We start from the raw sequence: 18,035 nt of genomic DNA, 5'->3' as shown, positions 1-18,035 counted from the left end.
GGTCATCACTTAAAAGCCAGGGGATGTGCATAATGTGGAATTAAAATATACTTATTTTTAAAACTGTTTTGTCATCCAAGATCTAAATATTGCTGTAAATATATTTTTAGTGAACTTACATTTACACTTAATAATTCTTTTACAAACTCGTGGAGTAAATGAAAGAGAAAAAAATTAGCATAAGGAGTTGGCCTCTGTGTGTGTCCCTCACTCTGAAAGTTACTTGCAAATGCTTATTTCATTTCAACCAAGTAACAGCATTTTGAGTCAAGCCCAGCCTTATTTTACGAAGGAGACAGCAGAGGAGATACCTATTTCCGTGATTTTAGTGACACCTTTTGAGAAATTAAGTAGTGTCTGAAAGAACTTTCTTAGAAAACCATGAGCAAAGTTGGCTGGATTTCTTATAACTTCCCTGTAACAAACACTTCGTTTCTAGAATCAAACCACTGTACTGTTCACTCACATTATTTTTTCTAACCAGGTAGCAGCAATTTTTGCTGTATAGAAATGCTCCATTGTTTTCACTGCCCATGTGGATTTTTTTGTTTCAAGTGATGGGTTATGGAAGAAGGAGTATTCTTCCCTTTTGCTTAGAATCTGGTGTTTATTGCATGGAAAATGCCAGCGGGGGCAGGGAGGGCGTGTCTCTGAGGACACTTGTGATGTGGTCAGGGCAGGCTTCCTCCCAGGCCGGAGACGGAGCTCCCTGTAGGAGTGCCTCCCTTTCCACCCCAATGGCTTGGTTTTGCAGCTTGGCCAGGGTTATGGGAAAATTCTATGAATCCCCAGCTGTATTCATGCTTTTATTCTGCTGAGATATGGGTGGGGGAGAGCAGGTGCCTGTGCTCGGAACACGTGTGGAAACTGTGCGCTGCACGGGGTTGTTGAGAGAATCTTGGTATTTAAGGGAGAGTGTTGGGAGGACTCAGTGCCCCACACACAGAGTTTATGATAGACTTTTGCACAATGTAACATAACCTCTTCCCGGATATTGACACATCCTCCCCAATCACTTGCAAGTGCGGTAATGAGCATCACTTTGTGAGAGATTGTGGTTAATAATGTGTATGTCAGCTGGTCAGTTTCCATCTGCAAACCCCCAGGGGCGTCCTCCTCCCTTCCCTGGGACCCTGGCTGACGCCTGCTGGGGCTGATACGCTTTGTCCACTCTCTGTAGAGCGTGGGAGTGATTTCCATCTAGTTTATTACAACTGGGTAAATGTCAGCAGTCAACAGTGGTCTTTGGCCTTGGAGTTCGCCCGGAGCTTACCGTATAAACACATTCTATAGAAATTTGAAAATCAGAAAAAGATATTAAAATTTAGCAATAAACAATAACGGTCACTTAGAATGCATGTGTGTGTTTATTATGAACTGGTGCAGACACACATTAAAACTTAGCAGTAAACAATAATGGTCACCTAGAATGCATGTGTTTATTATGAACTGGTGCAGACACACGTTGCAGCAGCCCCTGGGGAGGGCGGGGGACGTCCACTCACGGCTGATTTCAGTGGAACAGAGGGGGTCCCAGCATCCATGTCCCCCCGCCCACTCCTCCCAGAAAGACCTTCAAAGGGAAGGATTCTTTTATTTCACAGTCGTGTGTTTTTAAGCCATTAAGGCAAAGCACCAAATTCCTATGGATCAATAAGAAGAATGGGATAATGAGGCCATCTAGCAGAAACAGACAAAAGTCTTGAACAGGCGGCATTTTACAGATGAGGAAATCCTAGGGACCAGCGCACATAGGAAAAGGTGCTTGTGCTCATGGGTAGCAGGGAAATGCAAACCAGCCTCCCAGGGAGACTCCCTGACCCCCAGGGGAGGGGCAGCAGCGGTGAACGCCGGGGGGCCCCGACGTGCCATCAGCTCGCCCCTGCAGACGGGGCACAGGACGAGCAGACAGGGGCCGGCTTTGTAGCGGGAGGCGTGTGAGAAAGTGTGCACGGCACGCTGGTGGTGATGACCAGATCCTGGAAGCCAGCGAGTGTCCACTGGTGTCGGAGGGAGAGATCACGTGCTTGCTTGGCCCTCGGGTAGGACACGAACGGCGAGAACACAGGAGCTGCTGCGGCTCTGGTGAGTGTGTCCGGGTGAGGGGGCCGGAGCCCGGAACACCGCAGCCCATTTAAAGTTCAAAAACCAGACAAAACTCAGCTTCAGTGGCCAGACTCTAAGGACAGCGGTGAGGTGTGGAAGGGGGAGAACTCTGAGATGGGAAAGAGGGCTGGGCCTGGGGGCCCCTCCCCCTGCCGGGACACTGTTTCCCTGGACCTATGGTGATAAGTCACTGGGCTGTGCGTTTGTGTTGAGGCACTTTATGTGTGAGGGTGATGTTTCACAGATTCAGAAAGTTGAAGATGCAAAGCCCACGGAAGGGGTAACACACTGATTTAAATTCTCCCCGAGGTCGTAAGTTACCTGACATCGTTTCCCGAGGATTTTGACAGAGGGAAGGTGCTGGATGTCTAGGAAGCGACAGGAGGGGAGGTGGGGTCAGGACGGCCCCTTCCCTGCAGGGGAGGGATGGCAGGAAAGAGACTGCAGGAGGGTTCGGGGAACCCCAGTGTCAGGGCCAGCCTCTGCCAGGGGATGCGCAGGACGAGTGGGGAGAGCAGGCTGGGAGCCCACGTCATGGCGACAGTGGCCGGGCTCACGCTCACGGGGCTGTCGTGTGTCAGTGTCACGCCCCGAGGTAGAAGTGGTTTTACCTTCCATTTACAGGTGAGAGCCTGACCCGAGGCCCCTTGCGCATGTAAGTGACGGGGTTGGGATTTCAATCTATGCTTTTGTCTCCATTGCCCACATTTTCTGCCAGATACCGTAATGTGACTTCATGGGCCTTGAGTTCCTTATTTATAAGAAATAATGAGTTCGAACATGTGTAACTCCCAGCTCTGAGCTCCATGACCATGGGGCCGTGTTGTCCAGGCCCCAGCGAGGTGCTTGAAGGACAAGGAGGGCCACTGCCCACCCACTGTGGTGACTCCTCGGTGACCCTGGAACCCACCGCCGGCTTTAATCAGCTTTCACCAAGTCAGCGCACTTCCTGGACCACCGCTGCTCGGGCGCTGACAGGTAATCGCACAGATTTTCACAACAAGGGGAGGACCTGCCTTGTCTCTCCTTCCAGCCACGGACTCGGACTCGTGACTCTCAGTGGAGCTCAAGCCTTAGGGGGCAGGGAGCTTCGGGGGAGAAATCGGCCCCTTTGGCCCTTGTTGGCACCTGCTTCCTGGTGACGGGATCGTTCCCACGCGGTGAGGACCCTGGGAACGGCATCAGAGGCGTCCCTTCAGTGGGCGGTAGCGGCCAGGCCCCGTGACGCTCGTCCCCGTGGAGGCTCCCCCTTCCCTCCCTAGAAACCCACCCATCGTTTCTCGTTCACGACCATCTCCACCAGCAGCACTTACCGAACCTTCGCCAGGCCAGGCGCCCACAGCTGAACACACCCGTCGAGGATCTGGGAGTTCAGTGCGGAAGCCGCGGGCCCCCAGAGAGGGGCGACTCACCGTCCAAGAACGCGGGGAGGCGTCTGGAGGAGACACCTCCCAAAGAAGAGGGGCAGAACTGGCTCCTTCCACTGCTTGGTCTCAAGGGGCCCTGGGTCTGCTCTTCCCCTTACCAAGTCAGGTGGGGAGGTGAGCAGGGGCGGGAAGGGCTTTCCCTCTTCTGGGGAAGCAGCAGCATGTTGCCCTGAGATGTGTTCAGGACCAAACAGCTGCTCTTCGAGCTAAATCCGAACTCACTCCCAGCCCTGCCCTGCCTGACAGCAGGCGCTCCTGGAGATTATACCCCCAGCCCTGCTGGCCTAGACCTCGGGTCTGCTGCGGGGCTTCACGCGCACCAGGCATGCTCAGGACGGTCAAGGCGGCGCCACGCAGCCCGCTGGGTCTTCCCTCCGTCTTTCTTGCTGCTGAGGGGCCGGGGCCGCAGGTCTCCATCCGGGCACAGCTGATTTATATTTATTCTGTAGGGATTTTCTCTTGTTCTTCTTTCTAAAGATTTGAAGACTGACATTGCTGGGGGCGGGAGGAGAGCTTAAAAACAAAGGACTTTTTTCCGAGGGAGGATTTCTGTAGCTGGCCCATTCTCGATTATTTGGGAATGGCTTCGGGGTTTTAATCTCATCTCCCTCTGTTCCCGTGCACCCTAGCCAAGAGTTTATTCCTGGCGTGAGTACAAAGCAGTCGAAGACATTGTAAGCCGAGCCTACATGCAGGAACTCTTTAATATTACAATATCCAAAGAATCTTCATATGTAACTCAGCTTGAGGTATGCGTTTGAAGTAAGCTACAGACCTCGGGTTATAGAAGAGACGAGAAACACCCGTAACTGCGGCTTGAGATTCTGCCCGCACCGCCCTGCACCCCTCTTTAAACCAAGGCCAGTTGTAGGGACAGTGTTTCTGGGGAAGGAGTGGAAATCTTGTTCATCCGGCCAGGGCCACATCAAGTGTTGGAGGAGTTCCTTCTCAAAGTGTAGAATACGATCTACTCTTTGATTTTAATGATGGAAAGCTTTGCAGGAATGAGCAAGTCAGTGGTCGTTTCTGGGAGTTTACTCAGCTCGTATGCATTCTGATGACAGCTTCTCGGACCAACTTCTAAATTTGGGTTTTGGAAGACCTGGTTATAAATGACAGAGAAACTTGGATTAGATTGAATAACTTTTCTATGTTATTTACATTAATTGAACTATGATCTTTGCAGTTTCCTACCATGCCTAAAGTTTTGGCCTCTACCGGAAATGGTAGAACTCCATGTTTGTATGAATATCCTTATGATTTTTGAAAATTTTCACTTTATAAAGAGAAGCTTTTTTTCACCAATGAATTTCCCTGGTAATAAGTTAAGGGCCCTCCATAGCTGAGGAACTTGAAAGAAACATCCAGAACAACTGAATTCCCAAATATTGAAATCAACAACACAGCTGTGCCTCTGAAGTACCTCTTGATGAGAATTATTCAAATACACATTCAGAGTCCTTTGCTTGATGGGAAAGGTTACAGATCAGAGGGATCAAAATGGCTTTTTCTTCAGGCTTAACAATTCTCTTCCTGAAAACGATACTTGTTAAAATAAAACATTTGAATACCTATTGGTGAGGAAATGTGAAAGAAACGACTGTAACAAGACGTAGAAAATGCATTGAACGGAGCCGCATTTCAGATGGAGGTGAGCCCCGGGGGAGGGGTTGGCTTTGCTGCCAGCCTTCACTGCAAACTTCTCTAAGGAAGTGAGTTTTTAGAAAAAAATATACATTATATTACTGTCTAACACCTACTGTTATGACGATTTTTGAAGTATTGAGGAAATTAATTTTACATCCATGATGAGAAAGGATAGTAATTTGATACAGCCAACATGGGATATGTAAAATTTCTGATAAAAGTTCCAGATTGTGGAAATTTCAGAAGGTGTTTAATTGACACTGAAAGATTTTTAAAAAATTAAGTCAAATATTCAAGGAAAAGACCACGAGGTGCTGTTATTGTGCTAAACAAGACTTAGAAGCCTGTTTGAGAATCAGCATTAAGGACCTCTGATGACCCCGTCTGACCAGCACCAGCCAGGAGGCAGATTTTCCCTCGGCCCTTGCCTGGCGGTGGTGCTGGGGCATGTCTGCGCCCAGAGCCACAGCTGTCTGTCTGTCTGTCTTTTCCTTTTCAGTTTGGACTTCTTTTGAATTATTTATTTACCTGATGGGCAACATGTTGGTGTTTTTAGTTTTCCTTTCTGGAAAAAGTTACTTTCTGGTGTATAATAGTTGATTTATATTATAATCTGCTCTATTATTGTACTCCATTATACATTTAATTTGGTGGCTACTTTATAACTGCATCTTTCATTACTTTAAAAGGGTACTCTATAAACTGTCCTCTTCCACATTTAAGCCATAAATAGCTTTTTTTCTGATATTTTCTAATATTTAACAAAACTTCATAAATTAAAAGGTCTTTTAGAAGTAAATGATCCCAGAACATATAACTCTATATAAATAACAATGGATAATCTCTTCCAGAGGTATCCCATGTCTCCACATTAAAAAACGAGTATATGTATTTTCCTTATTTTTTTTAAACAAACAGAACAATTTTTTATGGCACCTTTTTAAATGTACAACCGCAATGGTCAAATGTTGGGAAGATTCATGAAACTATTGACTGTGAACGACCCTGTTGCAAGAATGATAGTGATGTTTGTTTTCTCTGGCCACTGAAATACATTAACATTCAGACATTAAAGTAAAAAATATAAAAGAGAGACATTAACGTGGACACTGATGGAAAGTAAATCCAGAAATAATCTCTCAATTTTTTAAAGCAAAATTTGTGATTTACTGATTTCTTCTCTTACCATCTTGAGAAGGGGATTCTCAGATGTGGGTCAGGCAGGGTGCTTAGCTCAGGCTGGATGGAGTCTGAACATCCCTTTTGCCTGATGCCCGTCCAGCCAGGAATCACTAGGTAAGAAAACAGACGCACGGAGAGTAAACCCAAGGTGACACCCCCTGTCCTTCGGGACGGGGCGGGCCTTCTTCCAGCCCATCAGTTTTGCAGAGGCTCACTGCGGGGAGACGAACCGATTTTGTTTGGTTTCTGGGTTCACAGAAATATAAAAATAGGAAAACAGGAGACATCGTGGTGGGTCTCGGGGAGCCGCTGGGGCTTGACAGACGAGACGTAGGCAAGTTCATAATAACAAAAAGAATACAATAATAACAATAATAATCACTGCAGAGAGCACAGGCCAAGCCCTTTTCCTTAGAGCTCTGGTGCCCAAATTTTGGTCCACAAAGGGGCCTGACAGCACAGATTCCTGCCCCCCACCCCAGAATTTCTGATTCCATGGGTCTGGAGGGAGGCCTGAGGTCTCGCTTTTTTGACACGTTTCCCGGTGAGGACGCCGGTGCTTCTGGGCAGAGGGGCGACCGAGAGCCCCTGCCTGCGGTGGCCCGTCTCCACTGTCAGCCCCTGGCCATCTCTGGGCGAGAGACACAGGGCCTGGCTCCGTCTCTCCTCCAAGTGGCCTGACCAGCCTGCTGGGGTCCTGGCTCGGTCCCACCGCCCGGATGTCACCTGAGCTGAGTCGGAGCGTTTGGTCCGAGCCCCTCGGGGGGCCTGGTGGAGGAAGTCGTGCTTCGGCAGGTGTGCCTGGATGTGAGAAGGTGGGTGTGGCCTCAGGGGCTCCCCAGGGGCCGGGGGCAGGGCTTCCCCCGGGGCACCCAGGTCTCGGAAGGGTGCCCGAGGCCGCCCCGGCACAGGGCCGGGTGGGCAGTCTGGAGGGGACCTGGCCTGAGAGCCCCAGCGTCGGCTCCGGGGACGCACGCGCCTCTGCACCTGGGCCGGCCGGCTGTGCTCCAGGGGACGCCCGCCCAGCTCAGAGGGACCACTGCCCGCCCCCTGGGCCGTTTGCTTCGCTGGAGGCAGAGGGACCAGGGGCCCCGGCGCCCACTCCAGATGATCCTGTCTTTGCTGCCCTGTAGGTCAGGCTGCCTCACCCACTGCCCGGCTGGGCCCCCCTTCCTGGAGCCCGTCCCCCGGCCTCTGGCCTCGCAGGGCGGCTCAGGGAGGGCCCTGGTCACAGCCAGGTCACCGGAGTGTGTCCTCAAGGGTTTTGACTGCAGAGGGCAGGCTCCTTCTTGTGTCCGAAGCACTGGGTGGCTTTGTGGGTGGTTTCTGGCGAGGGGGAAAGCTGCTGAGGATGGGAGTGAACAGTGAAGGTGGCTGAGAAGTGGGGTGAGGCGCCTGAGGTCCCGGAGCGGTGCCTCACTTTACTCGGCCAGCGGGGTCCAGCTGGGGAGGGGCTGGGGCAGCGCACGGCCCCGGGGCTGCCCTGATGCCATTCTGAAAGTCCACGTGGTGCTCGGACTTCCCAGGTTTTCAGCTGCTTTGACCCAGACGTTAACTGAGTTGCATCCCCATCAACGTTGGGAAGTAAACTGCGGGGCAAAGTCACCCCAGTGGCCCCCACTGTACATGCTGGTTCAACTGTAGGACGGCCCCCGGCACCGACAGAAGGGCCGTGGCCCGGGCTGTTTTCAGGACCTCTGGCTCCAACGTGGACTCGGCGCCTGGCTCTCGCATCCCCAGCGCGTGTTCCAGGCAGGGCCCTTTTCTGACTCTGCTCTCCAGTCCCTGGGCCTGTCCACGGCCAGGAGTGCGTAAGCAGGTCTGAAGTCAAGCAGTGCTGTCAGGAATGGCCAGGGTTGCATCAACCTTCAGGTTACGCCCAGGCCTTCCACACGCGGGCTCCACGCACTGGTCTCTGCGGAGGCCGAGGTGACAGGAGAGCCTGCCTGTGTCCTTGCAGACAGAGGATGTGTGTAGAAGGACACAGACATGGTGCTGGCAGAGAGCCATCTGGAGCCTGCATGTTGGCTATGCTCTAAGACCTGCTGTGCTCCTCTCACTGCCGGCCTGTGCTCTCGGCTCCCCTCTGCTGTCCTTTCTGCCTCATGGGGGTTCTCCTTCCAACCTCCTTGGGGAGGCCAGCCCTGACTTCTCAGACCAAGTTAGTTCCCCTGTGGGCTAAAAGCACAGGCATGGACCCTGGGTCTGCCACTTACTGGCCAAGTGACCTTGGGCTGTTACACCTCTCTCTGGGTCTCAGTCTCCTCATCTGTCTAATGGGTATAATAGTGGCACCTACTTCAGGGTTGCTGCCATCATCAGATGACTTAATGTATGTGATGTTTGTAGAATGATGACCAGCACACAGAAGGAACTGTAGAGACTATGTACACAGTTGTAATATGAATTATTTGAATAATTTCTGTTTAATGCCTATCACTCCAAAGTAGGTGGAACTTTTTCGTGCTGTATCCCATGAACATGTTGAATGAATGAATGAATGAAAGAAAGTGGCCACAGAGAGGCCGAGGTCACGCGGGTCTCCTGCCAGTAGCTGCACATTTTAACCATTTGCTCTTGAGTGGAGACAGTATTACTCTTTGTTGCAAGCGGCTGTTACCCTCTTGACCTACAAAATATACGTACGTGAAGAGAGAGGCTACAGGAGGAATTAACAACACGCAGATACCTGAGTGTCCTGAAATATTTTAAGTGAAAATTCATTGTGGCCTCTTATGTGTTGATTTCTCTGCTGGCTTCTTCCAGCCTGTGAGGGAGGTCCCCACGCTGCCATTTTACGGATGAGGAAACTGAGCTTTGGGCAGGTGAGGGCACCTGCCCAGGGCACAGAGCTGGTAGGTAGTGATGTTCGTTCTGTCACCCAGGTTCTGCCCTCTTCCCACAACACACAGTCGCCACGGTTATGCACGTCATCCGCACGTGGTGCTGACCAGAAAGTCCAAGGCAGAGCAGCCAGACAGCTCCTGAGAAAAGCCAGAAGTCCTTACCCTGGAGGAAGGGCCCAGAAGGATGGTGAGACCTGGTTTAGGTGCAGAGCTTTGTGGGACCTCTGCTTTCAGAGCCTAGGGTCAACAGTCTAGCGACCAGCTCAAAGGAGCAGGAAGAGAAATGCTCGTCCAGAAGATATGGAGGATTGTAGCCTCTCTACCCTTTACTCCCTTTCCTTCCTTTTTTCTTCCTTCCTTTCTTTCTTTTTCTTTCTTTCATTCCTTCTTTCCTTCCTTCTTTCCTTTTTTCTTCCTTTCTTTCCTCCCTTCTTTCTTTCTTTCGTTCCTTCCTCTTTCTTTCCTTCTTTCCTTCTTTCTCCCTTCCTTCCTTTCTTTCTTTCCCTCTTTTTCTTTTTCTTTCTCTCTCTTTCTCTCTTTCTTCCTTCCTTTCTTTCTTTCCATCCTTCTTTCTTTCTTCCTTCTTTCCTTCCTTTCTTTTTCTTTCTTTCTTTCTCTTTTTCTCTCTTTCTTCCTTTCTTTCTGTTTCTTTCTTTCTTTCTTTCTTTCTTTCTTTCTTTCTTTCTTTCTTTCTTTCTTTCTTTCCTCCCTCCCTCCCTCTTTCTTTCTTTCTCTCTCTTTCTTTCTTTCTTTCTTTCTTTCTTTCTTTCTCCCTTCCTCCCTGCCTCCCTCCCTCCCTCCCTTCCTTCCTCCCTTCTCTGTCTCTCTCCCTCTCGTCTCACTCTCTCTCCCTCTGGCTGAAGCAAAGCCACGTGACATTGCGAATCTGCTCCTGGACATGAGATTCCAGAAAGGAGTAAATCACTGCAGCTTGTTTAACTGTGCTCTGAAGGACCAGCAGTCTACTTGCTAAGCAAGTGCCGCCTGCAGTGAGCTGACCTCATTAAACCCTCTCACGGCTCCTCTGGCTGTGCACATTGCAGCCCCTCTGCCCCTTACTCATTTCTAAAGTGCATTGCGTGCTTGTGGAAAGGGCTCATCTTAGACCACCAACCCTTTCAGCAAACACTGCACCCTGCCTGGCGCTGTTTTGGCAGCAAGTGGGCGTTGCTGAGCGTAGCTGGATTTGAACCCAGGACTCAGGACCACAGGGCTCATTATTCTTCCCCTTGACCGTAGCCAGTCCCCTCACATTGTCTTTCTGTGGTTTCCTCCACCAGCAATGCATACCTGAATTGCTAAAAAAGCCACCCTTTTAAAATAGCGTTTAAATGGGATGAGATCTCACAAATGGAAGGAATTCAAATGTGTCCTTTGAAATAGGAATCTGAGGGGCAGAGTGTTCCTGCCTGAAGGTTCAGCCAACCAGCCCAAGGTCTGCAGAGCTGTTGACTGCCAGCCACACTCCTATCTCTAGGCTCCCTTTCTGCACTTGCATCCTGGAATCTCACCTGCTCCGACTCTTGGGAGTTCTTCAGCGAATTCTTACCTCCAGAAAGATGTAATGAAAGAACAAGAGTGGCGTTGTGGTTCTGGGTTCCTGGATTCTCCTTTGCCCAGCGGCTTTGCTGTGTGGAGAGTGATGCCCGCCTGTCTCCCGAGTCCTTGAGGACGGGGAGCCGGGGGAAGCTGGGCGGGAAGGCGTGGAGGGGCTTCTGGTCCAGAGGCAGTTGGATGAGGAAGTACGTGCCCTGTTGGGATTGCCCACCCCCCCCCCCCAGTTCTGTGCAGCAAAATATTTGGAGCGGGCTTCCCTGGTGGTGCAGTGGTTGAGAATCCGCCTGCCAATGCAGGGGACACGGGTTCGAGCCCTGGTCTGGGAAGATCCCACATGCCGCGGAGCAACTGGGCCCGTGAGCCACAACTACTGAGCCTGCGCGTCTGGAGCCTGTGCTCCGCAACAAGAGAGGCCGCGATAGTGAGAGGCCCGCGCACCGCGATGAAGAGTGGCCCCCACTTGCCGCAGCTAGAGAAAGCCCTCGCACAGAAACGAAGACCCAACACAGCCAAAAATAAATAAATAAATATTTAAATAAATAAATAAAAATTTTAAAAAATATATTTGGAGCAGGTTATCCAGGGATGCTTAGATCTATGTCAAAATTATTTCTACATCTTAGGAACAAGATGGAATTAATTTCGTGCGGATTTATTTACGTGAACACGGATTGGATTGGCGGTGGCTGGTGAGCAAGCCACACACTGGTTGGTTCAGAGACGGAAAGGGAGCTGAGGGAGCAGGTAGATACTCGCTCAATATTGTCTTCGGACCTCAGCCGCTAATCAGAGCATGAACCAGCAGCTTGGAGACTTCAGCCCCTAGGTTACAAAATACTATCTTGATTCAATCGAGAAGCTCTCTTGGGGAGGGGGGCTTCTAATTATTATTTGGGATGTTTGCATTTAGCTCAGAGGAGTAAAACCTACATAGTCGTATTCAGAAATATTACTGAAATATTGTCATTTCCCAGTCAAAATAGAAAACATTTTTTGACTCTCTGCAGAAACACATGATAAAAATAAACCGATGACTAAGAAACTGAAGCCCTTTAAGAAATCTGGATTTGTAAAGAGATGCTACAAAGGGAGAAACAAGCAAAGTAGGATCTTGAAAGCTTTGTCAGAAGGCCACACAATGAGCTCACTTTATATCCCTGGGAATTCTCACCAGAAGTAAAGTCCTGTGTTTTGACCCTGGAAAGCATGTGACATTTCACTGCATGGTACCAGCCACAGCTGGGAAATAACCAACAGCTGCTTTGGGGAGCACCTCAAATACTGTGCAAATAGATGCACCAGGAAAATCTGGTCCTTTTTACCTATTGACCAAACTGCATTTCCAGATGCCTATGATTCAGGTATTTCAGACAAGCAGCTGGGGTGGGGAGGACAGGCTGTGTCTCCTGTGGAACCCCACTCAGGCCACCTAGTGTCTACTGTTGTATCTTGCTCCTTCCTGTAACCCCTGGGCTGAGTGTAGGGGAACCCACGCCCTCAATGTCATTTCTGTCAACGTTTGGAGAGTATGAAAAGCATCCCTGACTTATACTGTCTGCCCCGTCCTTCGGGGTTGCGTCTGCAACGAACTGCTCGTACATTTCCTGCTATAGAACCATTATACTTCCAAGACAAGATAAACATTCCAAAATGTCCTAAAGTTTATATCTTTAGTATAAATACAAGTCTGTATTTCAGTGTTACATTCGAAATTGAAAAAAACAAGCAATGAATTTCAGGTTTTATTTCATGAGATGTTCTAGCTGCAGAGTCTTGCTAGCATATGACTAGGGGAATTCTAAATGAATCCTGGATGGAATATTCTGAACTGGACGGGCAGATAAACTCCAAATTAATGCTGAACAGAATTTGCTTATTCCTTTGAGTAGTTGTAATAACAGTGAGGAAAATGTTGGTGCCATAACGGTTTCAGTCTATGGGGAAGGCAGAGCAAGGCCTCCTATTTGTAATGTAAACCTTTCAATGTAATATAATTGTTAAAATTTTGTTATAAATTACTCAGTTAACCTTAGCGTATTTGCTGTACTCCCCTTACAAAAAGATGGTTCTTCAGTTTTCCATAAATCAGAATTCAGCTGAAACCAGGGTTTTTATTTATCTTTAGTTGAATAACTTTTTATTACTTTTTAAAAGTTTTTTAAAAATCTAATTCACTCAACTATCCCCACATAGTGATGTATGTTAAAAAGGTTAGTATCATATTTTTAATGTGAAGAAACCGCTCTATTTTGTACCCTAGAGGGTCTTATGTACAACCCAAGCCAGGTAACCAGAGAAATAGGAGCTAATCTTACATTTCCTAGTTTTGGGCTTGTGATTCAGATGACAGAGTCACCCCAGGGCACTAGGTAGCTTGTGTAAATTAACTAGAAAGTGACAAAGCCCTGTGAATTAATCAAAATGGAATAAAGTGTTTGTGTAACAATTAGTGATGAGCATTTGAGAGCCAAGAATAATTTTATCCCTTATTTTCCTCTTTTAGGTTCCGTAAATGAAAAGTTACCCCAACGGGAAGGCACAGGAAAAACAGGTAACTATCTTAAAATGAACTTCCTTGATACATTACTACAGCGAATCCAATCTATGCCTTAAAATAACTTCTCAAGTTAAAATGTCAATGTATATCAGTGATGGTAATGAGAACTGAAGCCCTTTGTTAATTATTTATTCATACAGCAAACGTTTATTCGACCCTTAGGGTTGTTGGGACCTGGCAGGTGCCGGGCACGTGACCTGCTGGGTGACCCACTTGTGTCCGCGTCAGGGCTTCTTAGACGTGGCTTGTGTTGGGACCACCTGTGGACGGTGTTAGGATCATCCCGGGTCTATATCTGTGCAGAGGACTCCAGGGCTGGCACGAGCCTCTAGCATAGCAGCTGTCGGAGGTCACTAATGGAGCTCTGCCTGCTGTTCCTCATAAGAAGGTGGCTGTTTCCATCTATGACAGTCACTCCTTCTGGGACCAGTACCCCAAGAACCAGACGGAGCAGGGAGCATTTCCTTTGGAAATCATCCCACGGCTCCTGGAGCATCTCCGCTGGCTGCCGCAAGCCCACCGTGACCTCTTTGCCCTTCCCTCAGCTGTCACCCGTTAGTCCCAATGACACATTTTCTGTCTTTATATTATATCAACCTGTGAAGTCAGAATCTATTTTTAAGATGAAATAAAAATAATGTACCAACATCTTAAGTACTTTTTTTTCCTGAGGTAGGTTATAGTATATGAACCAGTAATAGAGAAAAGTGATAGGAAGTCAAAAGACCCCAGTTTTATTCAACCCAGGTCTTTTAAGTGTGTATTGAAGTCACGGTGGCCACTGTCCTTGCCCTGGAAAGATTGTAGAGTCTTTGTATCATTAAGATAAATCCATGAGATCCACACAGATTGGCACACGAGTAAATGCCAGCTGTGTAGACAGCACGCAGGGCGGGCGCAGACGAGGGCGGAATTGGAGCGGTTTCACAGAGGAGGAGGAGTTGAGTGGAGCACGGTGGGTGTGAAAGCTGGGGCAGGTGTGGTGTGGGCAGAGACCCTCACAGGTGGGGAGAAGAGCCCAGTTCGTAGGTGAGAGAGGGACCGGCAGGTGGGGTCAGGACACTGGCTCGGGACAGGGTTTCCGTGTGGGAAGGGGGAGATGAAGTTGGGGTGAGCATTCTGGGATGTTTTAGAGGAGAGGAAGTATACATGTTCGTGGTGAGAAACAGGAGTCAAATGCTGAAAGGGAGGCGGAGGGAAGTACTCTTCCAGGCGCCCGCACCCAATCCTGTTCATGGTGATACAGGTTGAATCCACTGTAAAAATACTTAAAAAATCCCCGGGGAATTGGCACGTGGGCTCAGAAGTGGATTTAAGGGAAGAACACGTTCCTTCTACTGAAGCCCCTTGATCTACGGACGTGCCTGTCAGAGGAAATACCTGAGAATAAGTAACGAAGCTGGTTTAAAAAGAGACATTTAACAAACTCCCCTGGAGGGAAAGTGAAAGGCACCAAGCTGTCCATGACTTTGCTTCATTTTCTGAAGGCTGAGCCCAGTAGGTGCCAGTGGGCTAGTTGCACCGGGACAGACTCTCAAGGGGCCAGAGCATGGTGGTGGGTGAGAGGATCATGCTGCCCGGGGGGCCTACGGCCAAGGCAGGAATGTAGAGGCCTCTGGTGCTGGCATTAGGGGCGGGGGAGGGAGAGGCGTGGGGGCCGGCACCCATCATTGTCCCTCAGGGACGCCCCCCATCACCTCTCGCCGTGGTTAGCTCGGCTGAGAACTCAGACTGGCCTGGACCCAGGGAGCAGACTGGGGCTGCTGGCCCCAAAGTGGTGGTCTGCTTAGGCCTCAGCAAAAAGGTGCAACATTAGCTATGTACTTTATGGTTGTCATTCCAAAGGATGTTTAAATACGCTAAGACTTTTCTCAGTATGTTCTGTTAAGACTTTCAAATATGTTAAATATGTTTTAAATATGTTCCCCATTTCATTCTTGGAAGAAGATTATAGAATATTCAATAGCAAAATACTTCTAGTTTATTGCTACTATCATTATTTGACTTGGCTATTTCAGATAAATGATGCTACATTTTGTCAGTATCTTGACAGATAACAAGCTTTTTTTCAGGAGACGGTTAAATGTTAAAGAATTTTAAAAATATTCTTTTTGGTTTTCCCCTGAAAAGAACTTATGGGAAACTTCATTTTTACTCTTCAGATAGCTGAGATAGACAGTAATGAGTCACAGTTAGCTACATAAGCCAAGTGGCTGCTCCTTCTCTCTGCCACTGCTTGCTGTATTTTGATTCTGAAGTTATTAAAAAAAAAAAAAATCACACGAATAAAAACACTAGGATGGTTCTCGAGAGCAGTGTGCTTTGTAACAGCGTCCCTGGCTGGGGCCCCCTTGCCTGGGCGGCTTCTAGAAGCTTGCTTACCAGGGAACCCAACGAGTGTTTTTGAACTAATTCCATAAAGACCGTGTCCTTGGAATAATGTTTTCAGTGAAATGGCGTAGAGCTTTCTAATGCACACTCGTCCCTCTCCTCTGACACTCTCACCCGGTTCCCCACCGGCCTCTCACGTGTCGACACAGGAGGCCTGAGGGGTCGAGAGACCCACGGGGCACAGTCCGGGGCCTGGGTCTCCATCCCTGCCTTCCACTCTGGGACACAGGGGCACAGCAAGGATGCCAGACCCCCGCCCCCCAGGTCCCCCCATTACTGCCGTCCCTCCCTCATCCGTCCGGTTGGCTCCAATGGTTTACGTCACACCTAACCCTTCCCCTTGAGGTCTGTTTGGAGCTTTGAGCCTCTGTATGGTTTACTGAGTGCTGGGGTGGGGTTTGGTGGATCGTGGGGTGTATGCAATCCTTAGGGTCCATCCTGTATGCACACTTACTTCACTTACTCTCATAATTGTAGTCTCCTTGCAAATCTTTTCCGTTCTGAATTCAGATGATGCCTCAGCTCCAGCGCTGGAGACACAGCCTCAAGGAGATGAGGAAGGTGAGTGTCGGTGGGGAGTTGTGTTGGGGGTAGGGCGCGGGCCTGGGGGTGCAGCCACGTGCTCTTGCGGGGACTGTCCGGGACAGGCTGGGTTGGCCTTTCCCACCTTTTTGAGGCCCCGCCATCCCTCCTGAGGGCTCCTGAGTGTTGCCGTGGTGCTCTCACACAGCACACGCAGAGGCCTTTCTTTAAGTCCAAGTCTCTGAGTTGAAATTTTATCTGAATAACATGAAATATATATTTCCAAAGGGTGCGCTAACATATGCCATTTCCCCCGCTCATCCTTCATGTCATGTGATCACCACCTTTACAAAGACCAGTTTTGTGAAGTCACATGTATAGAGATGTTTCGGAGGCTTACTGAATTTTGTGGTTATGAGAAGGATGGATTGCCTACTCTTAGCCTTTAATACATTGTTGTAGGTATTTGCCACTGTATCACCAATTCTCGGGTCGAAAGGGGTCAGGTTTGAAGACCAAGTGTAAGGAATGCACATAATAAATAAAGATCAAAGGGTAGGATGACATCGTGCTTTGAAAATAATAACAAGGATAATCATAATAACTAACTTTTGCTTGGCACTAAATGCCATGGATTCTGTTACTTGAGCCCATTTGAGCCCTCAGAACCCCATATCACAGATGAGAACTTGTCCGACGCCCCAAAGCCAATAGATGACGATGGCGCGTCTGACCAGCTGGTGGGCTTCAGTGTGGTTCTCGGGCACATGGTATACTGATCACACCGTAAATATTCAGTTACATTTGTTAATATTACTACCAAAGATCTGTTCCCAGAATGTTGTAGGCAAAAATTACGTTTTACATACTGCACTTTGTATTGAATCTTTCAACTGAGTGAAGACCCTGTGTGTTACATGAATATCCATCTTTACCACACAAGGATATGTTTTTATACTTTGGGACTTTTTGCCAAAACCTGTTCTTTCCAGTGGAGCCTGTCTGGACTCATATCACTTTTATTTATACTTTTGGACGAAGAAAGAAAGGAAAAGGCATATGCTAAAGTTTTTAAAAATGTATGTTGTTGTTTCCTTTTGTTTCTTGCACATAATCATTTTATTATTTTTAAAAAATATCTACAATGTGTGTTTACTGATTATATTGATTTTTTGGGCTTTTAGACTGCTGAAATCTTTAATTGAGAGACTTTGTGTTTTCATGATGAATTAAAATAATCATTTTATTTTGGTTCATTAGATATTGCATCACGATACCCCACGCTTTGGACTGAACAAGTTAAAAGTCGACAGAACAAAACCAATAAGAATTCAGGTAAAAAGGAGCCCAATGTGACTTAGTTAATGGACCTGGAAAGTGGTCTTGTTTTCTAGAAGTTACATGCAGAGCACATCTTTTTTCCTGGTTACCCATGAGTCATGCAAATAATGCCATGGCTTGCCCACCAAAATACAGTTCAAATTTGAGTGTTTTATTAAATATGGTAAGTTATAGAACATATTATAGAATAGTTAACATTTTTTTCTCAGAAATTATCATTATGGGTAAGTTTTTCCTATTGCATAAAGACATTAACCTGTACTTTTCTCTTGTGAACTTTAGAAACTGAGTTAGTTTTGTTCAATCTTGTCACTGTATTTCCAAAAGTTACCTAATTTGGTTTGCTTCTGTACCATATAGACTAGTACATGGGAAATTAGTTCAAACATTGAATGTTTCAGATTTATTGGTGGACCTTGACATTCAGGGGATTTCACTGCTGCTCAGGGGAGCATCAAT

General features: G+C 48.0%; 1 protein-coding gene across 5 annotated transcripts in view; it reads left to right on the top strand.

Annotated features, from left to right (window-relative positions):
* Positions 1 to 18,035, top strand: part of SMOC2 (SPARC related modular calcium binding 2) — a 156,348-nt gene that overhangs the window by 58,103 nt on the left and 80,210 nt on the right. For 3 of the 5 annotated variants that reach the window (XM_082406324.1, XM_082406326.1, XM_082406322.1), the window contains 3 exons: positions 13,269 to 13,316; positions 16,191 to 16,274; positions 17,496 to 17,570. In XM_082406324.1, the coding sequence (XP_082262450.1) occupies positions 13,269 to 13,316; positions 16,191 to 16,274; positions 17,496 to 17,570 (207 nt within the window). The remainder of the gene's footprint in view (positions 1 to 13,268; positions 13,317 to 16,190; positions 16,275 to 17,495; positions 17,571 to 18,035) is intronic. The other 2 variants (XM_082406325.1, XM_082406323.1) reach the window with 1 other exon arrangement.

The sequence above is a fragment of the Balaenoptera borealis genome (genome assembly GCF_965194805.1).
Source record: "Balaenoptera borealis genome assembly, chromosome: 9".
NCBI classification, from domain to species: Eukaryota; Metazoa; Chordata; class Mammalia; order Artiodactyla; family Balaenopteridae; genus Balaenoptera; species Balaenoptera borealis.
The sequence above is the reverse complement of the archived record's forward strand: the minus strand, read 5'-3'. Positions and strand labels throughout refer to the sequence as shown.